The sequence below is a fragment of the Moschus berezovskii genome, chromosome 2 (genome assembly GCF_049115385.1).
Source record: "Moschus berezovskii isolate FMDL1 chromosome 2, NW_MosBer_1.0, whole genome shotgun sequence".
Taxonomy (NCBI): domain Eukaryota; kingdom Metazoa; phylum Chordata; class Mammalia; order Artiodactyla; family Moschidae; genus Moschus; species Moschus berezovskii.
In genome coordinates this window covers 57,179,689-57,203,764 of record NC_142461.1, presented here as the reverse complement: position 1 = coordinate 57,203,764, position 24,076 = coordinate 57,179,689, and the positions used below count along the sequence as shown (strand labels likewise).

At 44.4% G+C, this 24,076-nt stretch overlaps 1 protein-coding gene across 5 annotated transcripts in view; it reads right to left on the bottom strand.

Annotated features, from left to right (window-relative positions):
- Positions 1-24,076, bottom strand: part of STAT1 (signal transducer and activator of transcription 1) — a 41,019-nt gene that overhangs the window by 4,369 nt on the left and 12,574 nt on the right. For 4 of the 5 annotated variants that reach the window (XM_055397787.2, XM_055397790.2, XM_055397789.2 and 1 more), the window contains 15 exons: positions 19,882-20,040; positions 18,018-18,110; positions 16,141-16,200; positions 12,933-12,962; positions 12,751-12,844; positions 11,492-11,533; positions 10,149-10,232; positions 9,424-9,522; positions 8,221-8,356; positions 6,767-6,816; positions 5,971-6,065; positions 4,748-4,893; positions 3,057-3,242; positions 1,748-1,823; positions 775-874 (listed from right to left, as the gene is read on the bottom strand). In XM_055397787.2, the coding sequence (XP_055253762.1) occupies positions 775-874; positions 1,748-1,823; positions 3,057-3,242; positions 4,748-4,893; positions 5,971-6,065; positions 6,767-6,816; positions 8,221-8,356; positions 9,424-9,522; positions 10,149-10,232; positions 11,492-11,533; positions 12,751-12,844; positions 12,933-12,962; positions 16,141-16,200; positions 18,018-18,110; positions 19,882-20,040 (1,450 nt within the window). Of the gene's footprint in view, positions 1-774; positions 875-1,451; positions 1,824-3,056; positions 3,243-4,747; positions 4,894-5,970; positions 6,066-6,766; positions 6,817-8,220; positions 8,357-9,423; positions 9,523-10,148; positions 10,233-11,491; positions 11,534-12,750; positions 12,845-12,932; positions 12,963-16,140; positions 16,201-18,017; positions 18,111-19,881; positions 20,041-24,076 lie in introns of those variants that run through there. The other variant, XM_088828758.1, reaches the window with a different exon arrangement.

Genomic DNA, 24,076 nt, shown 5'->3' with positions numbered 1-24,076 from the left:
AAAAATTAAGAAAATTTTAAAAAATGAACTGGAATAGCTTCATGTGGAAAAGACCTTAAAATTAAACAGCATCAGAAAACATCCAGCCAAAAAAAAATAAAATTTTTAAGAGGAAAGATTTCAGGCAGACAATACTCTTTGACACTCTGAAAAACATTCTCCCAAAGAAAGAATCACTCTTTTGGTGGACAGCCTGGTTCCTATCCTTATACTGACACTCATGATAGTATTTCGTTTACAGTATTCATGACTGTATTTCATTCCTTGAACTTTTTCTCTTGCCCTTCACAGCTCCACGTGTAAGCGGCACAAGTTAGCTCTCAAACATAAAGCAGGTGAAAGTGTTTCGTTGTGGCTCGCCAAGTCTCTACAAAGATTGCAATTACCAAGCATCAGTCTCCTCCCTTCCTAAAAATAACACCTCTTCATTCAGACACAGGGCTGAAACAACAGGCCAAAGGAAAATATTTTCTTATCAGGAAAATCTTAGTTCCTTTATATATGAGATTTCTATACGGATAACTTTAAAGAGCAGAGGGTGAATTTTTAAATGTTTGAAATATTATTTTGGGGAAGGTGCAGAAAGCCAGAAATAAAGATCTTGGTGACAATGTAGCTTGTTTAAACACAGCAGGCTCCAAGTTGTCACAGCTTATCTAGAAAACATCCTTCTGGGCCCCTTCCGGGAGCTCACAGACAGGCCCAGGGTTGGCCAAGCGCCTTCCTGGCCTTGGAGAGCCAACACTGAGAACGTCCCTGCGTCGTGGTACTCACCATGTCGAATTCTACAGAGCCCACAATCCGAGACACCTCGTCAAACTCCTCAGGAGACATGGGAAGAAGGTTGTCTGTGGTCTGAAGTCGAGAAGGGTGACTAAAATGGGGGAGAAAGAAACAGGAAATGTTGACATCTAAATTGTGAAAGCAGTGCTACCAACTTGGCCATTTCATCTCTGGCCTGTGACTGAATCATTGCTTTATAGTCTTTTATTTCAAGAGAAATGTGTGCACTTGTAAGATACATTTGAAAAAGAGGTTCATGTCCCCAGCCCGGCCCCTCATGAAGCACGTTGGACTCTGGATATGTGAGCGAGAAATAGCCAGTCTGGGCCCTGTACCGCTTCTGCCTGGGTAAACCTGGGTGCGAGCATGTGCAGCGAGTCGCCTACCCTGGCCCAAGAAGCGCCAGAGGAAATGTCTGGGGAGTCCCTCATCCCTACCTTGAGGTTTGTATGCAGATAAAGCTGCTCCAGAGGGTTTTTACATGAAGGCTACATCCATTCACCCCAAGACAGTGCTGCAGGCCAAATAACTGACAATGACTTTTCCAAAATTTTTTCTACCTTTTACAAAATGAAACAACAAAATAAAAGCAAGTGGACAAAAAAAAAAGTATCTCAATCATTACTTTGGCCTTTTCTACATTAAAAAGAACTGCTTTCCCACTCTCATCAATTTTTGTTAATTTTATTTACACTCTTTCAAAATATCAGTGTGGGGAGAACTTATATACCTTAAATACAATTTTGTTTTGGGTTTTGTTTTGTTTTTTTAATAAAGGCAGTGAAATGCTGACAGGGAATGACACAAGGATCTCTAATTAGGATCTCTCCAACAAGTCCAACTGTGATGATGACAGCAGCAATTACAATCAAAAAGCAAAGAACAAGCATCTTCAACAGGCCCCAGCCAGGACAGGGGGCTTGTTTGAGGATTTTAAACATGTCACTCTTCTGTGTTCACTTACACTTCAGACACAGAAATCAATTCAGTCTTGATGTATCCTGTTCCTTTAGGGCCATCAAGTTCCATAGGCTCTGGGGCTAGAAGCAAACACATGGTGGACACTTTCCGTTAGCAGATATCACACAAGAACAATCAACTGGGGTGCCCCTGCTGGCTCCCTGGTAAAGATCCCTGAACCAGGAAGATCCCACATGGTAAGGAGCAACTAAGCCCATGCGCCACAACTAATAAGCCTGTGCTCTAGAGCCTGGGAGCTGCAACTACTGAGCCCATGCACCCTAGAGTCCACGCTATGCAAAAAGAGAAGCCACCACAATGAGAAGACCAGGCTTGCAACTGGAGAAAAGCCTGAGCAGCAGCAAAGACCCAGCATAGCCAAAAATAAATTTTAAAAAAAGAACAATCAACTTTTTCTTTGATCAAGACTGGATTTGTTTTCCTTGGCGGTCAGGTAAGATTCCCTGCCTGGGTCACCTGAAATTGTGGTATGGATGCAGAAACAACAAGAAGAAAAGGGGAGGTACTTTCTTCTGTGCTGAACATAGACAAGATGGGAGAGGCTTTTCTTTCCAAGGCCTGAAGTCCTACAGAAGCTGGATCTGGTTTATGGTCCTGGCCTGGCTGGCGTCATAGACACATCAGTCAAAGTGAGCTGGGGGCATCTTCTCCCCAAGTAACTGTGTTAATACTGAAATAACTGATCCTGAAAAACCATGAACTCTGTTGGCATGTTCTAAAGCAGGTGAGTCTAACTTTCCCTACAGTTGAGGGAAGACTGAGCAGTGGAAGATCTGTGTGCTAAGCCTAGACCTGCTCTCAGTGAGGAGGAGACCTAGTAATTTACTGGGTCACCATGCAGGGACCACTTCTCTTCACCCGGGCCTCCGCTTCCTCAATTTCAGGCATGGGCTGACATAAATCAGATGACCATCAAAGGTCCTTTTATCCCTTCTACTCAGAAAAAGTAAAAAATGTAACAAACACAGAAGACCAGAAATGGACTTTTCCAACACCCCTAAAATCAAAAATCATTTGCTCCTTCCCACCTCTCTGTATCAGGTCAAACAATGTATTATGTGTCAACTGTTCTATGGTTTGAAGGCCTACTTTTACCAACTCAAAAGGAAGGGGTGGGCTGGTAGAGTTTATGCCGGTGCCCTGTACTTACAAGAAGGCAAGGGCAGTGTGGAGGAGTAGGATTAAAGCCTATCTGCAAACCTCTGGACAAGATGACGGGAGAATGTAATCATGGCAAAAACTAGGCTGTGCTATGACTCAGCAGGCAACTCCTGTGCACTCTCCCCACTTACCTTCCTTTGGCCTGGAGTAGTATTTTCCAAAGGCATGGTCTTTATCAATATTTGGATACAGAAACTTCAGGGGATTCTCTGGAATATTTTCAGCGGCCATGACTTTATAATTGCGAATAATGTCAGGAAAAGTAACAGCAGAAAGTTCTTTCTTTGTGTAGGGTTCAACCGCATGGAAGTAAGGTTCTAAAAGGAAGAAAAGCAAAGTGAGTCGCATGGAATAGCCCAGAACAACAGAGGAAAGAAACAAAACATTGCAGAGTTTATGGATTTAACAGAACCTGGTAAGAACTAAACGTAATCTAGGAGTTTCATCACAGCACGTGTAACTGATTCATTTCTAAATAATTATCCTTTCATTAAGACAGGAAAAACAAAGGCCATCATCACTCTCAATAACATTGCATTTGTCATTATTTACTTAGATTTGTAAGTCTAGTCAAAAAAATCTTATTAGACACCTATAAAATAACTAATTACTACTTGGGTCTTCTTGGCTCAAGCCATAGATTAGGTTAACAGAAAGGCGCACTTCATATTGAAAACTGAAAATAAACGATGACAATACAAGGAAAACTTTTTAAACAAACCAAAAATGGAGCCTATTTGCTCTCTTTTTCTGTAATTCTGAATGCAAAATCACCCAAACTTTAATTTGCTCCTAGTCTTAGTTCCAGGCTTCACTGAATTCCTGCTTCCTAACTGATTCAGAATCTTACTTTGGGGCTCATATTCCAGAGGTCAGGTGCTCTAGGGACTCTGCGCCTGAACTTCAGACCAAAGCTGGTACTGCCCTGCTAAGACTGCCCAGTTGCCAGTGGTGTACACCTTTGCCTGCTTTGCTAGCTCCATCTGTCCGCAAGTTCCAGAAAGAACCACCAGGGGAGAAGCAGAAAAGGCAGGCTCTGCCACTACTGTCCTCCCTCCCTGGGCTCTAATCCCAGCTCTCTTGTTTTACACCAGAAGAAAAAAATACATAGAACTAGAAAAGCATCCCATCTTATCGTGTCTTCTAAGTGAAAGCAGAGTCACTGAACAGATCAGTTTTCCCTCCAATCCTTCAAACCGAGAAAACTCTAAGTAGCAGTGAAAAGTCACCAGTTTGTCTTTAACCTTTTTTCATCTCCACCGAAACGTGTTTCTTATTCCCCAGAAACCTGTTTCGTATACTTAGGTTTTCGAAACTGTTTTGCCACGGATGTACTGCACCAGATAGAAAACCAAGATACAAGATATAGCCCAGATAAACGAGCACTGCTCTGTCTGAAGGCAGGGTGGAGAACCAGTCCTGGGACCCCCTCAGCCAACCAGCCCTCACCCTAGCACATCCACATGCGATGCCCCTCAGTGGGTCTGGAAGCTTATGCCTGCGCATGAGGGGTTTCCGCCCAACAACTAGCTGCCAGTCACGGTGACTCGCATTCTTCACCTGCAGGTACCAAAGCTGAACAAGAGGAAAGAATGCGACCTTGTCTTTCAAACAACCATTATGTGCACAACAGGTTCCATCAAAGAGTCCCACACACTCTTGGGTATGCAATAAATCCTATCAGGGAAGCTCAACTGGCGTGGGGTACAGGAGCTGCAATTTTATGTCACAAGCTCATTATTTGTACGAGCTGATCTGCAGTGAAGAGGAAGGGCTTGCAGCCACGGGTCGAATGGGGGTGTGTGCAGGAACCCTGGCTTACCGCCTCCATTCTGGGGCCGCTCCACCCACGTGAACGTGATCGCCCCTTCCCGGCAGCTCTCGCTGAAGCGCAGCAGGAACGTCCCGGGCTGTTGGTCCTTCAGCAGGGCTCGCTCTCGCTCCTTGCTAATAAAGCCCACGATACACCTGGATGCAGAAAGGGATCAATGGAGGCACTCTGAGGTTCGGTCATGACTCCATAATTTTCCTGCTCATTTACCAACCAAGATGACTACAACGTGACACAAGAACACAGGATAAAAATGTACTGACTCTTTTAGATGCTTTAAAATCTATTTCACTGACACTTCAGGAATCATTTCAGTCATACGTATGTATGCTTAATTCCCTCAAAAGTTCATTAACCTGGTGCCAATAGATGATCAATAAATACTTTCTGAATTAATAAGCCTTTCATTTTCACTTGGTGATTGAAAATGTCTGAATTTATTTATCTTTTACAGTGAAGAGGAAGGCTCAGACAATCCATTTTCATATTCTTAACTTCTGACCAAGTTAAAGTCTTTGCTGAAATCTCAACTGACCCTGGGAATAAATTATAAACAATTTACTGAGTTGGGCTTCCCTGGTGGCTCAGTTGGTAAAGAACTGCCTGCAATGGAGAAGACTCAGGTTCGATCCCTGGGTCAAAAAGACCCCCTGGAGAAGGGAATAAGAATCCACTCCAGTATTCTTGCCTGGGAAACACCATGGACAGAGGAGTCTGGTGGGCTACAGTCTACGGAGTCGTAAAGAGTCAGACACAACTGAGCAACTAACACTTTGAACTTACTGTGTTAAAAACAGCTTTTTCTTCCTTACTGGGAGGCAATAAAGAAGATGCTCAAGAGATTTTTGTAGAATGAATGCATGCATAGCACTCAGGGTTTTTAAACTCAGCTTTGAAAATGGGGATATGTGTGTACCCATGGCTGATTCATGTTGAGATTTGACAGAAAACAGAATTCTGTAAAGCAATTATCCTTCAATAAAAAATTAATTAATTAAAAATGCATATACATTTACTATGGAAGTATAAGTTTAATCTTATGAGGGCATACTATCATGAATCCCTGAATGGACAGCCTGTAATCTGTTTCAGTGGGATGCTCACAAGTCTCGCCAAATAATGAAGTCTGTCTTGGTCAGGACTATCCCAGCCTTGCAGTAACTGAGTCTGTGCTCAACATATACTTCAAAAATAGATCTATCTGTGGCCCTTACCCATCATTCCAGAGAGCAAGCAGGTGTTTTTTAATGAGTTCAAGGATGCTTTCGATCCAAAGCCAGAACGGAAAATTTTTATCATTTATATTTTCCTGCCAAGTAAATAGATGCACACATTACAAAAACCAAGAAATCCCAAACTCTGACTTCTCCTGTCTCCTCCTACCCTTGGGTTTTAGTTTGCAAAGATTGCCCAGCTGCCAAAGCTAGCATTGTCTCCTACAGAGCTGACCCTCCCCTTCTTATCGGCTTTCAGACACCCAGCTCTCCACTTCCTGAGCCAGACTCTGCTTCCCTCTCCAAACATTAGTGACCCAGCCAGGGCATGACCTCTGGGTGATCACAGTGGCTTCCCACTGCTGAACTCCAGTAGCTCGAGCTTGTCAGCACTGTTTGGTGACCCTAGCGGGGTCTGATTACCACTCCCCTGAACTGGGCCCCTGCTTGAGTAGGCTTGGGGGCGGTCATCTGGCCCATAGCTGTCCACGCAGGCACAGAGCACACGTTACTCATGGACGGGGCTAAAATGCTGCCAAGCCAGGGCCCAGTGTGAGCAAACAGGACTCATTTCGGATGTGAGAGAATGTTATCACACAGACAGGTGCTTCCTGTCAGACTCACACTTGGGGCCTAACCTTCGCGCTGAAGGAAAGTAAACAACTTGTCCTAGGGGTTCCGTGGGCTAGAGGAACCTGCCAAAGCAAGCAAGGCGCAGCCAGCACCGTGTTGAGAAATCCAAGAACCCTACAGAAAGCAGAAAGCACTCACAGTGTAAATCCAAGACAGCACCCACCTTACAGAACCTTGTCCATGGAATCAGACCATCGGGACCGGCGTTGGGGCCTAAACAAATAAAAACAAGGTTTTTTAGGAACTGGAAATCAATTCTGAAGCTTTGGCTGGGCTGATGGCTCTTGTATTTGCTCTCAAAGAGCCAACACTCAACCAAGGAAGGGTGTATGTACACGGCCAGTAGTCTCAGATCACTAATACTAACTGCCTGTGCTTTCTGGAGAAGCCTAGGGTGGTCCCTCCTTATGCAATGTCACTTGCCATTCCTCCCTCTCCTTCCTTACTAGGCTCCTCTCCCAGTGACCCTGCAGAGTTTTTTTCAAGTGCAAACTAAGACCAAGAATCACTTGCAGGTGACTGATTTAACTGGCATAACTTTATAAGCTTATTTTAGATATTAGTTAGGTATCTCCCTCAGCCCTCCTCCAAATAGGACACAGGCTCAGGGGGAGGCAAATCAAAAGGCAAGTGAGAGAAATGAAAGGGGAAGGAAGCCTAGGGGTCATCATCTACACAAACCAAAGTGGCTGAGCGATGAGAAGTGGTGTGACTGACACCACTCTTCACAGAGAACTGCAGATAAGCCATTACAGGAAGGAAGGGTATCTGTCCTAACTCTCAGCAAACAAGGGAATGGAATTAGGTGACTCCTTGCTTTTTACTAAACTGTGCAAGACCCCCATTGTGACAGCTACATGGCCAAGAGAGGGCATTGCTGAGAGCTATCCAGGTTAGAAAAAGTCTACTGATGCCTGCAGGCCACGCAGCTCTGCTGTACAGAAAGCAAATCTGGAAAAAAAGCCATCTGTGGATTTAAAAAAAAATAGTTCAGATGTTCCCATTCATTGAAGATCTGACCTTGAGACTGGTGGGTCTTAGATTTGGTTAGTGTAGAAGACTAATAAATCCATGACATTAGCTACTGAAAGGGAATTCTCTATCTTGGCCTGGACCCTGCCTATCAGATGGTGCTGATCATAGGTGTCCCCTGGTGTGGACAGCGTCTCCTCCCATTTGGGCCTGACATAAAAGACCTGGGTGTGTGCTGTGGGGTGGGTGGCCTGATTCTTACAATGTTGGGGGCTTACTTTTTTCTCCCCAAGGTTAATCAGACTTCATCTTTCTCAGACTTCACCTTTCTCCAAGAATTTATTTTAGCTACAACTAATATATTTTACATAGTTCAGAAATCTTTCCCTTAGGAGCCTTGCTCAGAAATGTTAATATGAGATCATGGGAAAATGATTCATTTAAATCTTCTATGAAGTCGGCATCTCCTTCTAAAGTGAGGTATCACTCACACTTAGCTATCATAAATGGCAATTGGAAAAGCCAATAGATTCCTAACACTCTCCTACCTTGAATAAAATGAAGAGCAAAAGGGGGAAAGGAGAAGTCAAGATATTTTTTATGAATTTCGATTGTTAGTTACATAAAAAGTGAATATGCTCATACCAAGAAGTTTCTCCCCCAGCATGTTCAGCTGGTCCACATTGAGACCTCTTTTGGTGACAGAAGAAAACTGCCAACTCAGCACCTCTGAAAGCTGAGACCATCGTGCACAAGGTGGATTCAGGAAGAAGGACAGATTCTGGAGAGAAAACACCGAGAAGCGAAAAGCCACTGATGAGTCACCAGCCACAAGCTCAGCATGGAAACATGGATCTGTGCCCAAGTTCAGTTCCAGTCCATGACACACATATTTTCACAGCAGAAGAAGATAAATAGTCCTCACTATTTTCAGACTCATTATCTGTGCATTCACTCACTAAAATTTAACTCCCGAATCAATACTCGTGGCACTTTGGCACTCATTTGTGGACATACCCAGGCATAGAGCCGTGAAAACTCTGAGTCGCCAAACATCTATGTTTCCGGTTAAAGTCAAACAAAGCTATGCTCTGCCTTCCTGTTTCAGCTCTCACACTACACCCAAGTGTCTTCTTTGAGGTCTGTTTAATGCTGTGGTCTTTACATTTCTATAGGCTTTTTTGCTGGTGATTTCATTTTTAAAATGCCCCTCAAAGGAGAGCTGAAGTGCTGTCTAGTGTTCCTAAATGCCTTAAGGAGCAAATGCACACGATATATAAGTTTTGTTCAGACTGAGTTATAAAGCTGTTTGCCATGAGTTCGATGTTAATGAATCAACAAGTATGTTAGATAAGGGATCTTTAAACAAAACAAGGTAAAGTACTGATCTGCAGATACGAGGGTTTTGCCAGAGGCTGGCGGGAACCCATACTTCCCTTAGGCACAGTGATTCAGCATCCGCTAAATCAGTGTTCACAGTGACTTCAAAGAACCTAAGTACAGTGAATAACTGGAATCGATTGTAACTAATCGGCCATGAGTATTCACACTCTTAAGAACAGAGCCTGCTTGTTTAGCAAGTGTATACATTTTTAAAAAAGCATAACACAAAATCATCTGTTGCCCAAGCTTATTCACATAGAAGGAAAATCATAATTTTTAATTTCTAGTACATACACATGCTTCCGGAATGCTTCGCTATTCCAGAATTACTCAGCTCCTTAGCAATGAGTTGAGTTGTGCCACTTTTCCCTCAACATCTAGCCCGTACAGGCTCTTTCAAATATGCAGAACTAGAGCAGGGGGGGTCTTTAAACTCAGGTATGAAAGTAGATGTGTTTTCCTTACCCGGGGTTCTGCCACCAGCATGTTGTACCACAGGATAGAGGCCCAGCCACTTGGGAGCTGGCTGACATTGGAGATCACCACGACAGGTAGAGAGGTCGTCTACAAGATGAGAAAGACCTTGAAATCCTCGGAATCCCAGAAACAGTACCTGCAGACCACTATGCAGCCTCACAGCTAAACAAGGAACCCCATGTACATTTGCATGTATTTTATTCTTGAAAATTAAGAATGTAAAGGTACAGTCTTTGGTTTTTAGTTGAAATTATCTTTGACATATATTTTCAATTAAGAAATAAATGTCAAAACTTCGTATAAAAAATTAACACAGGACACCTCAACTGGAACATTTGGCTTATTGGAGCTTCCCCTGTGGCTCAGCTGGTAAAGAATCCACCTGCAATGTGGGAGACCTGGGTTCGATCCCTAGGTTGGGAAGATCCCCTGGAGAAGGGAAAGGCTATCCACTCCAGTTTTCTGGTCTGGAGAATTCCACGGACTGTATAGTCCATGGGGTCACAAAGATTCTGACACGACTGAGCAAATTTCACTTCAGACAAAGGTTAACTTAGTTCTCTAGCAGACTGAACCATTAAATTAGCATTGAGATAGTACTGGCTGAAAACAACAATCTTTTTCTTAGCAATTAGGTATGTCTAAAATAAAAATACATGTATCAGTTTAAAGTAAAAAGAAAGTTTCCCATACCTGGAACATGTAAGTCTTACCTCGAGGTCAATGACCAAACCAGGTTGGCACAGCTGGGTTTCAAAACTAAGGGAGTGAAGCTCTTCAGTGACGATGAGAGGACCCTTGAAAAAGGAAACGGGAAAAAAAACGAATACAGTGATTCATTCATTGATCCTGCAATTAGCAAGAAACTACTAAGCATCTTAACAAGCTCCAGAAAGCATGAACCCAATCAGGCACAATTTAGAAGATTCTAGCTTTTAATAATCTATCCCAGATTTAATTAACCCGAGTAGCTCAGTGTTCTCTCAAAGACCAGATTTCTAATATTCTGGCAAGGGTTATGGATCAAAGGGAAAAAATGTCTATATGGAAACAGTAACTTCTAATGAGTTTTATTCACAACCTAAGGCTTTCCGGCCCTCAGTCCCCTCTGCCCAACACGGGCCTGCCTGGCCTGGGCTGCACACCTCAGGCTGACAAGGGGTGGACAGTGCACACCTGTTCCAAGTGTGATTAGCTACCAGGAGAGCGGATCTGCATCAGACTGGCAGGTTATAAAGTGCCTTGGTGGGCTTGGGTAGAAAGGTCACCGTGTTCCAAGTGCCTTCATACACATTATCTAGTGTGAGCCTTACCACAACCTTAGAACCGGAGAGGTGTGACTCCACTCCTGCTCCTGGGAGAGGAGATTAAGTCCCTACTTGGTCACTGAGAGTCAAGATCCAAAAATGAGGGCTGGTTAGGCCCAGGCAGGCACCAGTCCCGCAGCTCCACACACCCCCTGCTGGTTGTGGGAGGGAAGGACAAAGAGCTAGGCAGGCACAAAGAACAAACGCCGACCAAACCAAAGCCACTCCAGCCGTTCTGTCCTCTGCCCATGGTTCATATCTGAACGAATCCCAAACATAGCTCTTCAAGGACAAGCTGTGACGAGGGGACTGACAGAAGAATAATGGCACTGGACAGGGCACACGTAGTTTTTGGCAGGGCAGTCATGAAGCTGGCCTCTGAATCTAGCTCTGATAATTAATCCCCGTGCATGCTTAGCTACCTCTTGCAAACTTCCTGTGGTCCAATTTCCTCACCAAAGTGAGTAACGTAGTAGCCCACTGTACCTATTCTGCTAGGCTGTTGGTGAGGGTCCAGAAAATTCATGTGCAAAATCCCTTGACAACCAGAAAGCACAAGCAGAGTGGTTCTACTGTTCTCACACACACACCATGTCCCAGAGCTTGTCTGCTGCTCTTGCCTGCTGGTCTTCCCACTGCTCACCCCTCTATGAGGTGTCCCTGGCCACCCAGGACCACCAGGGCCATGAAGCCAAGCTCACTGGACAGAGCTGCTAGTTAAGAGACAGTCATGACAGGGAAAGACTTACCTCATTAGTTCTGGCACCAGCATTTTTTTGTTCTTTCAGTTGCTACAAAAAAAAAAAAAAAATCTTAGTAAATAGCTATATACTAATTCTCAAAGTTCCTACTTCCGTCTACAAATCAACACAAAGTGAGGACTTAGAATGAAGGAAGTGAAAATATTTTCAGGATGCAGAACAGGAGGTGAAGTGACCCTTGCAGAGGTTTATGAGGTGGAGTGGGGAGTGCCTTTCCCCAGAGTCCTGACACCCTGTAAACACTGCAGGGTTCAGAAGGAGCCAGGGAAGTGGCATGTTGCTCCCTCCCCTGGGCAAGCTTGTCCTGAACCATCCCCATCACCTTCTCCAGCTGTGCCATGATCCCCAGACTTCGGGCACAGCTTCTGCCACCTCTACTTCCCTTGGCAGAATCTCCCAGACTGGCCCAGTGTCTCAGGCCTCTCAGACAGTCCTTTGAAAAGGTCTTCAATCACGTAGGTTTTAAGGAAGCAACTCAGAGCCCCCAGAACAGCTCTGGATATCCTCAGACTCCTGGTTTGGACTGAGGCTCTCACGTAAAGTCCAGCTTCCTAACCATGATTTTGCGGGCTCATGAGATGGCTGCCAGGGGGAAAAGGAGTGCCTTGAATCTCCCTGCAGGTTCCAGGCCAGAGGGTGCACAGGGCTCAGCACCAACACATCTACAGAACACCTGGCAGCCCCGAATCTTCAGGGAGAGAGGGGAGAAGGCACCCCCCATCTGCTGGTTTCCACTGCCTGGTGCCCGGGCCCTACTTCTCTGGAAACAAAGCTGTCGAGACAGTGGCTGCAGACAAGACCCCAGGAAGAAGATGGTGCTGAAGGGACCCAGGAGAGACCCCTGGGGTCTGCCACACTTGGATGGGGGAAGCACCAGTCAGGATGTGGGGGAATAACGACCTTCAGGAAAATTCCAAGAGTCGAGAGTGAGTGATGACTGAGGCCGTCGAGGGACCACATGCAGAGAGATTGCGTGCACACTGGTTTATGGAATATTTTACAGAGCTCACTTCCCCATACGAAGGTATGGTTGAGAGAGAGACAGGCAGAAAGAGAGAGTGAAGAGCCCTGGGATAAGGAGGAGGAGCCAAGATTCCCCAAGTGCTGCTGAAGTCACTAGCCACAAACTCTAGAAGTCTCCTCCCAGGGGAGCCCCTCTGCATCACATATGGCACAGAGTGCCACTCCACTGTAATAAGTCCTGATAAGCCAGACACAGCGGCAAAGGGGGGGATGGGTCTCCCTACCAGGTGTCGGAATTCTGCCGCCAGACTCCCGTTGGTGGACTCTTCCATGTTCATCACCTTTGTGTGAGTGCCCAGAATGTTGAACTTCCTAAACCTAGACAACACAGGGAAGGGATACTTAAAAGGCAACGCATAAACAAACAAAGCAGAGAGCAAAACATAGTGCGAAGTACTTCACATACCCTTTTACTGTATTTCTCTCATTCACATCTCTGCAAGAAAAAAAAAAGTAATCATACATGTGTATTTAAAATGTGAAATTCGCATTCACAAACATACAGAAGTATAAGATCAATAACCAATAAATCTATACCTGTGGGTTTTCTTCCCTATCATTCACTCTGTCCCTCAATCAACCCACACCAGCACTGCCAAGTTCTGCTGAGCGACCTTGGGCAAGTAAACTGGGGCTCACCTTTTCTCTTCTGTACATCCTGCTAGCAGCACCAACCACACAGAACACCGGGAGGAGGAAACTAGTTATTGGGTAAGGAGAGCACAGAGCTCGCCCTCAGGAAATGTAAGCCTGAGTTATCACAACTTATTGAGCGGTTACTCCCTCTGCAGGAGGCAATGAGCTAAGCCCTGGAGACTGAGCAGAGAGTATTGCTCTGGGTTACAGAACTCAGAGGACCCTCCAAAGTGACAGCTTGGGTCTTATTTTTGCACTTTATTAGTTTTAATGCTTTTAGGCAAGTACCTGAATAGTCAATTACTTGGGGAAACTGCCAAGTTTTAAATCTAAGGTTAAAATTTTGAGAGACCAGAATCTTATATAAGTTCAGCGATAATGTTGTCATGTTCTGTACAAATAATGTATGTTAGGGGCAGGAGAAAGCTGATTGCCGAAGAATTGATGCTTTTGAACTGTGGTGCTGGAGAAGACTCTTGAGAGTCCCTTGTACCGCAAGGAGATCCAACCAGTCCATTCTAAGGGAGATCGATCCTGGGTGTTCATTGGAAGGACTGATGCTAAAGCTGAAACTGCAATACTTTGGCCACCTTATGCGACGAGTTGACTCACTGGAAAAGACTCTGATGCTAGGAAAGGTTGGGGGCGGGAGGAGAAGGGGATGACCGAGAATGAGATGGCCGGATGGCCTCACCGACTCTGTGGACATGAGTTTGAGTGAACTCCGGGAGTTGGTGATGGACAGGGAGGCCTGGCGTGCTGTGATTCATGGGGTCGCAGAGAGTCGGACACGACTGAGCGACTGAACTGAACTGAGGGGCAGGAGAAGGTCAGAGACCCAGTTAAATGAGTTAGCTTCCTTTCCTGTCCCAACTAGACATTCAATGCTTTTGCAGCTGATAATCACTGTCAGCTATGACAGTGACCAATTTTCTTGTCAAAACTAAGAAGAAAACTCAGAACTGGAACAGACAGAAAAGACAAAAAGGCAAGAACACACCGAAAGAGATACTGAGTTAAGCAGACTGTGGCAAAACTGTGGTGGCCACAAAAACCTCTGCAACTCTTCCTTTAAAGACACAGAACATATTTCCTTGTCTCTTGAATTTCAGGGGACTCTGACTTGCTTTTCCAGACACAATGAATGGGAGCAGTGCTGTGCAAGTTCCAAGTCTAGCCTAATAGGCCCAGCATGTTGCTGCTTGGATCCACCTGGAACACCACTGCCATGTGAGAAAGCCCAGGCTGGCCCCTCTGACAGCCCAGTTATCCCAGCCAAGACCTCAGACATATAATGAGGTCATGCTAGACCACCCAGCAGCAACCAGGCCAGCTCAGACTAGAAGGACCACCCACACTCCACAGAAAAATAGAAATAATAAATTTCTGAGTTTAAGCCACTAGGTTTGAGGTTATCTGTTATGCAGCAAAAGCTAACTGATACACAGAAAAACCAAAGATGGGAGGGAAACAAAGGTACAAAGAGGGCTATAGTTACAGGAATAGAAAGAGACAAAAGCCAGAGGAAAGTGACTTGGAGTATCATAAATGGTTTTGAAACTTAGGGCTGGAAGAAGCACAAGCTGGAATCAAGATTGCTGGGAGAAATATCAATAACCTCAGATATGCAGATGACACCACCCTTATGGCAGAAAGTGAAGAGGAACTCAAAAGCCTCTTGACGAAAGTGAAAGAGGAGAGTGAAAAGGTTGGCTTGAAGCTCAACATTCAGAAAACAAAGATCATGGCATCTGGTCCCATCACTTCATGGGAAATAGATGGAAAAACAGTGGAAACAGTGTCAGAGTTTATTTTTTTGGGCTCCAAAATCACTGCAGATGCTGACTGCAGACATGAAATTAAAAGACGCTTACTCCTTGGAAGGAAAGTTATGACCAACCTTGATAGTATATTAAAAAGCAGAGACATTACTTTGCCAACAAAGGTCCATCTAGTCAAGGCTATGGTTTTTCCCGTGGTCATGTATGGATGTGAGAGTTGGACTGTGAAGAAAGCTGATCGCCGAAGAATTGATGCTTTTGAACTGTGGTGCTGGAGAAGACTTTTGAGAGTCCCTTGGACTGCAAGGAGATCCAACCAGTCCATCCTAAAGGAGATCAATCCTGGGTGTTCATTGGAAGGACTGATGCTAAAGCTGAAACTGCAATACTTTGGCCACCTCATGTGACAAGTTGACTCACTGGAAAAGACTCTGATGCTAGGAAAGGTTGGGGGCGGGAGGAGAAGGGGACGACAGAGAATGAGATGGCTGGATGGCATCACCGACTCTGTAGACATGAGTTTGAGTGAACTCCAGGAGTTGGTGATGGACAGGGAGGCCTGGCGTGCTGTGATTCATGGGGTTGCGGAGAGTCGGACACGACTGAGTGACTGAACTGAACTGAACTGAAACACACCAACAAAAGCATTAAATATATCAAGGGGGAATGGCAGGGGCTAAGCCCTCTTGCTCCTTAATGTAAGTGCCTTGGTCACTGCTAGTTTGGGTTCAGGGTCTAAGGACAAAACAGGATCGACCTGCTTCATTTAGACCTCTTGAGAGCCTGCCCATTCCTGGGTTCCTACTGTTCAGAAGAGAGAAGTGTAAAGCCAGCAGGCTCCATACATGCCCCCCAAAATGCCGTCAGTTTCACTCCAGAAACAAGCCCACAGTGGCCGAAGAATCACGGTGGCCTGGAGCCTGATCAAGTGCCCCTTCTCTGGGGCTGGCCTAGTTGAGGTGGTAGCTGCTTGGAACAAGCACATATACATAAAATGCTCTCATACTTTTGTTCATTTGTAGTCTAAAAAGACACGCTGATACCAGATCTTAGAGAAAGTTCCCAAAACCCAGGAATTACTGATTTAAATCTGCTGGAATCACTAACAAACAGCCCCGCCGCATCAGTCCATGTTTGGTTAACAGAACCAACATTTCAATAGTATATGTATCTTTGATAATATTAGAGATATCTTACTTGTCAAATAAGACTTTGACTTTCAAGTTATAATTCAGCTCTTGCAACTTCACCAGCAGCCTGAAAAGAAAAATTAAAGTCATAATTACTTTTAAAAATTATCTATTACAACTTATTTATTATGCCAATTCCATACTGATGAACATTTCAACAAGCCCCACCCCATCCAGTTTTTGGTTATTACAAACAATGGAATTGGCATCCTTGTATGTCTTGGATTTTTCTTTTTTTTAAGTGTATTTGTAGGATAAATTCCAAGCTGTGAAGTTGCTGGGACAAAACTATAACATTAAATTCTGATAGCAAGCAATAGATTTTATATTCCCACAAAATGTAGTGAGGGCACTTGCTTCCCCATTTTGCCTCCTCAATGCTGGGGTTTATCAAAATTTCTATTTTGGGCTAATTCTGTAGGTAAAAAATGGGCTTCCCAGGTGACTCAGCACTAAAGAATCTGCCTGCCAATGCAGGAGATGCGGGTTCGATCCCTGAGTCAGGAAGATCACCTGGGGAGGAAATGGCAACCCACTCCAGTATTCTTGCCTGTGAAGACCCGTGGACAGAGGAGTCCAGTGGACTACAGTCCATGGGATCCCAAAGAGTCGGACACGACTGAGCAACTAAACAACAGAGGTAAAAAATAGCAAACTTTACCCTTTACCAAAACTTGTATCTAATGCTTAACCTGTTGGGAGAAAATAAAAACTCTGACCCATAATCAGGAAAATAAGGGTTATCTCTCTAACCACTCCAAGGCAATGTGGAAAGTGGAGGGACAGAGCCCTGGGCTGAGACTCCAGTGTGTTTCTGTTCTGATGAGCTAGAGGCCCAGGGAAGAGCCCCTCACTGGCTGGCTCCCTTTAGTCAAGCAGATGATGGGATGAGACTGCTCCCCTTGCCAGCTTGAGTTCTGGGACCTCATGGGTGTCAGAGTCTGGTGCTGTACCACTGGTAGCCGAGACATAGCACTTGTGGACCTAATTCAGCAGCACCGTGGAAAAAAATGACCAGGGCCAACTCTGAAGCTAAGTCCACCTCTTCTGAGTCCAGGTGCTCATCAGCAGAAGAAAAGCTATTAATAAATGAATGCAGCCATGCAACTGAAGAAAGTAAAGCTGGACATTCTCGTATGGAAACATTTCTACAATTTATTACGAAGGAGAAAAATAGTCTGCCAAATAACAGAGAGCAGAACTCTGGTTTCTAAAAATGAAATATATCATGCCATATATACTTTTGCAAGTCTATGCATGAAAAAACTCATGTATATAAAAGTAAAATGTATTTATTTATATATTCATGTAGACATGGACAAAATTCTGGGAGGAGTGACACCACGCTGCTTACCGTAGATTACTCTCTACCATGTGCAGTTCTGCAATTTTGAATTGCTATTTACAGTAAACATTCATTATACCTATAACTGGAAAAAACTGTGGGGTGTTTGTGTGTATACACGCACATATCTTTGTTATACTTCTAGTTGAACAGAAAATACTCTTAGGTATTCTAAGTAAGAACTCATATTAAAATACCTACTGCAAAATTACTTCCTCTAAAGCACCCCCCTATGTAACTATGTTGTGGAAGGAAGCTGGGGTGCAAACTTTGTGATAGGAGGTGTGGAAAGAAAGTGAAAGTGTTAGTCGCTCAGTCATGCCAGGCCCTTTTCGACCCCATGGACTGTAGCCCTTCAGGCTCCTCTGTCCATGCAATTCTCCTGGCAAGAATATTGGAGTGGGTTGCCATTTCCTTCTCCAGAGGATCTGCTGGACCCAGATGAACCCAGGTCTCCTGCACTGCAGGGAGATTCTTTACCATCTGAGCCACCAGGGGAGCCCTAAGGAGGTGTGGAGGTTCTACCTTTTCTTTATTACCTCAGTTTCACAGTGAACTGGACTCCAGTCTTCAAGACCAATGGCCTCTGAGGGTGAGTTGGCATGCAGGGCTGTCTTTCCACCACAAATGAGCTGTAAATACCCAGCAAAGGATAAATTAGCATTTCCATTAAAGTTGAGGCAGTAAAAAGTTATTTTCCCTAAGGAGGAGAGGGGGCTAGAGGGTACGATCAAAAAAATAGTTGAAAAACTCCTAAAAAAAAAAAAAAAGAAAAACTCCTAACCAGTTGGATGAATAAACTGAAGTTTTACAGTCAATAAAGACATCCCCAAGTCTAACAGATGCACTCAACAAAATCAGTAATTGCAAAGACCTGTGACACTCTTGAACAATGAAAGACATACCCAAGTCTAACAGATGCACTCAACAAAATCAGTAATTGCAAAGACCTGTGACACTCTTGAACAATGAAAATTCTCAACTGGATTCTCTTCATTTACAAATTTAAGAATCAAATTTGCTCACTGACCAGTGTGGTGATCATTTTGCAACATACACAAACATCAAATCACTACTGTTGTATTACTGAAACTAATATAATGTTAATATATCAATAGTATCTCAATTTAAAAATAAAAAACAGTAACAAAATTTACTATAGTTGAAAATGAACCAAGCAGCATACTGCTTACCATCATACTTTGAAACTTACATTTTAACCTCCTTTGGAAAATTGCTATTCTAGTAAAACTGTTTAGCAATTTTTATTACCTAATAAACATTTCCAAATATTAATTTTCATTTAAAAAAAGAACGAAATCTACACTCTAAAACCCAAGTAAATGTCTTTGATTACTTCAAAATCAAGGTAGAGAGTAAACGTTGAGTGCATCTATTTCAAAATCCAACATCTGGACATTCCTGTCTGGACATTAGCCACAGGGAACAGAAGACATTTTTATTATGTCAAGTTAGCATTTAAAAACTGCAATATGAACTCTACTCTTCTAGTCAGGGCCGTTTATTGACCTACTAAGCGCACTGGGAACACCTAGCCCTGGGTAAGGCACTACATAAGGCCCTGGTGGTCGAAGAAGATGACAAAGGCACATCTCTGTCTACGAAGACCTTCCAATTTACAACAAAGATAACAGAAATGCAGAGACAATGATACAACAAAATCCAGAACAGGAGAAGAATAAAGAATGAACTATGCAGCTCTGGAAGGGAGATAGCGTCTGCCCAGAAGTCTGGCAAAAGTTTCACAATGGAATATACGTGGAAACATTGAGGATGCAGTTTCAAAATGAGCTACCAGAGAAGAAAGCTCTGAGGCAGAGGAAATATTGTTGGGAGAGGCACGGAGAAGCAAATGTCCAGGGTGGGCACAAGGTCAAGTCTGCCTGGAAATGGGGCACATGCAGAAGCTAACATGGAACGGCTGGTGAGGGCCAGGTTGTGGAGGTGAGGCTTGGACGACCGGATGAGGGGCTCCCCTCAGAGTAGCAGGTGATGAAAAATCAAACGGAACTCTGCTCTGGCAGAGCACAGGGCCACAAGGAATAGGGAAGAAGGGGCTGGGGCGGAACCATTTGAAAAGCTACTATGTAGGAGTTCAGTAGAGCTTAAAATGTGACGAGACCATGGAATAGGAAAGAGAGGGCAAATACAAGTTAGACTCAACAGGTCTCGTCAGAGACTGGCCAAGGAGAAGGAGACAGGTTACCAGAGTAGGAGGTCACAAGAAAAATGGGCCCTTGGTATATACAAGGAATTCAGGAAGACCTGGTTCAGGGAAGCCGTGAACATAACTGAACTGAACTGAAATTATCTGAATTACCATAAAATTTTCCTCTGGGTAAAATAACTGCAAAAGGTACAAAAACATCTTGCTCAAGTTACCTCTGAATGAGTTGCTGGAAGAGATTGAAGGTGCGGTCCCATAAGGCTTGCTTGTTTTTGGTGATGGGGTCATGTTCATAGGTGTATTTCTGTTCCAACTCCTCAAGTTTTTTAAGCTGCTGACGAACCTGCTGCAGACTCTCTGCCACTATGGTGAACCTGGAAAGGTACAAGCCACGGAGTCTTCATCACAAACAGCCCCAAAGCAGTCTGGATCAGAGAATCACGGAAACCAGCAAGCACTGTTTACAGACAACATGTGATGTTATTTGCCCAGCTCTGCAGTGCAGGAAAAAACAGAGAACAAATCTTGTCTCGGTGTAAAGTGAAAAAGTGAAAGTGAAAGTGTTAGTTGCTCTTTGTGACCCCATGGACTGTAGCCCTGCCAGGCTCCTCTGTCCATTTAATTTCCCAGGCAAGAATACTGGAGTGGGTATTCATTCCCTTCTCCAGGGGATCTTCCTGACCCAAAGATGAAACCTGGGTCTCCTGCATCGCAGGCGGATTCTTTACCATTGGAGATACCAGGAGTCATTATTTGTGAGAAAAAACTAACATGCACTGAATGATTACAGCCCAAATAAAAACACCTCTGCAACCCACCAAGAGGGACCTAAGGAGAGATGGGGACAGGGGGAGTGGAAGCCTGTAGGGCAGTGGTCCCCAACCTCTGGGGCCTAATGTCTGATAATCTGAGGTGCAGCTGATGTCATTGAAATAAAGTGCATAGTAAATGTAGTGTGTTATTGAATCATCCTGAAACTATCCCCCCAACCTTGTCTGTGGAAGAACTGTCTTCCAAAAAACCAGCCCCTGGTACCAAAAAGTTTGGGGACTGCTGTCAAGGGAATCTTGGACTTCAACTGAGTTATGAGATAATTGAAACTTAAAGGCACAGGGTAAAGGGGGCGAGGTGCAGAGAAAGGGGACACAAAAAGGCAGACACTCTAGGAGGTGCCGTGGCGGCAGTGAGGGGCCCCTGCAGATTTTATATTAGGGCAGTGACACTGTGCAGGGAGGAGCAAGAGGGCAACCTGCGGTCAAGGCAGCAAGGCAGAGGGGGGATGCAAGCTGGGTTAGGAGGAGACGAGGGAACAGGGGTTACTATGTCACTGAACTGAAAGGAGAGGCAAGGTGCAGAATCTAATCATTATCAGACACTCAAAATATATGTATAAACCAAGGAGGAAAGCTAGCGACTACTCTCGGGTTCCTCTATCATGACAGTAAACCAAAGGTGATGGAGGCTCTGAGCTATGTTGGACTGTGGAAGTCCTGGCCTGGAGTGATGATAAGAGCATCAACTCCTCAGTGAAAAACATCTCCTTCGGTTGGTGTTTTCATTCCTTGAATCCAGGTCACAGCCCTGAGGGCACAGCCCGTGGGTGTGAAATGAGAGGCAGGATATCAATGGCAGGTGGGCGCATTCCACAGGATTCTAACCCAGGGATTCCCAATCCTGTTTGGGCCGAGGGACACCAGAAAATGCTGACAATTCTTGCACAGCACAGCAGGGGACAATGGAGGGCATTCTTATGTCCACAAGAGGCTCCATGTGGCCTAAGATGACCATAGGGGTTCTAGACAGTGGGGACCTCACAGGGCTCCTGGGGAAAAAGAAAAAAACAGCAATCTAGAAAGTAATCTCATGAGATCTTTGGCCCTTGGGCCCTTCAGAACTGTTTCAGGCCACCACCCACTCCTGCCCACTGATGCTAAGGCTTCCATCTGGTCTGCTTAGCTCTGTCAGTCCTCCCCTGGTCTCTGCTTATACCTTCAGTTCAGTTCAGTTGCTCAGCCATGTCCGACTCTTTGTGACCCCATGGACTGCAGCACGCCAGGGCTCCCTGTCCATCACCAACACCCAGAGCTTGTTCAAATTCATGTCCATCAAGTCGGGGATGCCATCCAATCATCTCATCCTCTGTCGTCCCCTTCTCCTCCTGCCTTCTATCTTAAGGTCTTTTCTAATGAGTCAGTTATTCGCATCAGGTGGCCAAAGTATTGGAGTTTCAACTTCAACATCAGTCCTTCCAATGAATAATCAGGACTGACTTCCTTTAGAACTGATTGGCTTGATCTCCTTGCAGTCCAAGGGACTCTCAAGAGTCTTCTCCAACACCACAGTACAAAAGCATCAGTTCTTCAGTGCTCAGCTTTCTTCACAGTCCAACTCTCACATCCATACATGATGGTTGTGAAAAACCATAGCTTTGACTAGACGGACCTTTGTTGGCAAAGTAATGTCTCTGCTTTTTAATATGCTGTCTAGGTTGGTCATGGTTTTCCTTCCAAGGAGCAAGCAGCTTTTAATTTCATGGTTGCAATCACCATCTGCAGTGATTTTTGAACCCAAGAAAATAAAATCTCTCACAATTTCCATTGTTTCCCCATCTACTTGCCATGAAGTGATGGGACCAGATGCCATAATCTTAGTTTTTTGAATGGTGAGTTTTAAGCTAACTTTTTTACTCTCCTTTTTCACTTTCATCCAGAGGCTCTTTAGTTCTTTACTTTCTGCCATAAGGGTGGTGTCATCTGCATGTCTGAGGTTATTATTTCTCCTGGCAATCTTGATTCCAGATTGTGCTTCTTCCAGCCCAGCATTTCTCATGATGTACTCTGCATATGTTAAATAAGCAGGGTGACAATATACAGCCTTGACGTACTCCTTTCCCAATGTGGAGCCAGTCTGTTGTTCCATGTCCTGTTCTAACTATTGCTTCTTGACCTGCATACAGATTTCTTAGGAGGTAGGTCAGGTGGTCTGGTACTCCCATCTCTTTAAGAGTTTTCCACAGTTTGCTGTGATCCACACAGTCAAAGGCTTTGGCGTAGTCAATAAAGCAGATGTTTTTCTGGAACCCTCTTGCTTTTCGATGATCCAGAAGATAGATGTTGGCAATTTGATCTCTGGTTCCTCTGCCTTTTTTAAATCCAGCTTGAACATCTTGAAGTTCATGATTCATGTACTACTGAAGCCTGGCTTGGAGAATTTTGAGCATTACTTTACCAGTGTGTGAGATTTTGCTAGCATGTGAGATGAGAGCAATTGTGCGATAGTTTGAGCATTCTTTGGCATTGACTTTCTTTGGGATTGGAATGAAAACTGACCTTTTCCAGTCCTGTGGCCACTGCTGAGTTTTCCAAATTTGATGACATATTGAGTACAGCACTTTCACAGCATCTTCTTTTAGGATTTGAAATAGCTCAACAGGAATTCCATCACCTCCACTAGCTTTGTTCACAGTGATGCTTCCTAAGGCGCACTTGACTTCACATTCCAGGATGACTGGCTTTAGGTGAGTGATCACACCATCATGATTATCTGGGTCATGAAGATCTTTTTTTCATAGTTCTTCTGTGTATTCTTGCCACCTCTTCTTAATATCTTCTGCTTCTGTTAGGTCCATACCATTTCTGTCCTTTGCTGTGCTCATCTTTGCATGAAATGTTCCCTTGGTATCTAATTTTCCTGAAGAGATCTCGAGTCACTCCCATTCTATCGTTTTCCTGTATTTCTTTGCACTGATGATTGAGGAAGGTTTTCTTATCTCTCCTTGCTATTCTTTGGAATTCGGCATTCAAACATCCTCAGAGCAGACCAGAAATACAGGCCTTTCTGTCTCTATCCTATCCTCAGACCTAAATACAAAAATCAGAGAAATGAATCTCCATATAAATAAAGGGCCTGCCTGGCTCACTAGTGTCAACTGGGAAAGTCCTGGAGTTCCCAGAATAGTATGGGAACCTCCACGACCAGGCTCCAGCCTCTTGTCTGCTCTGCTTTCTTCCTTCCCTATCTGGTATCCGACTCTCTAGCCACCCAGTATAAGAACTTCGGGCCCAGGTCCTTCCCTCCCTGCTGCTTCTGTCCACACCTTTCTCCTCTCTGCTCTGTGGTTTTTTCCTGTTCACTCCTGAGTCAGTGCAAGACCATTTTGTCTCCTTTATCTTTCCTGGTGACTCCTTACTTCATCTTCCATGGACTGTGAACAGTCTCTGTTATAACCTTGGCAATCTTTCACCGAGTAGTTATTACCACGTCCATCTCCTATCTCCCAGTGAAAGTTCTTTGCTGGCAACAACCAAGAATCATTCACCTTGCATCCCAGGTCCTAGCCCAGTGCCTGGCATACTGCATATAATAAATATTTACTAGATGGATGGCTGAATGAATGGCCCACAAACTGTT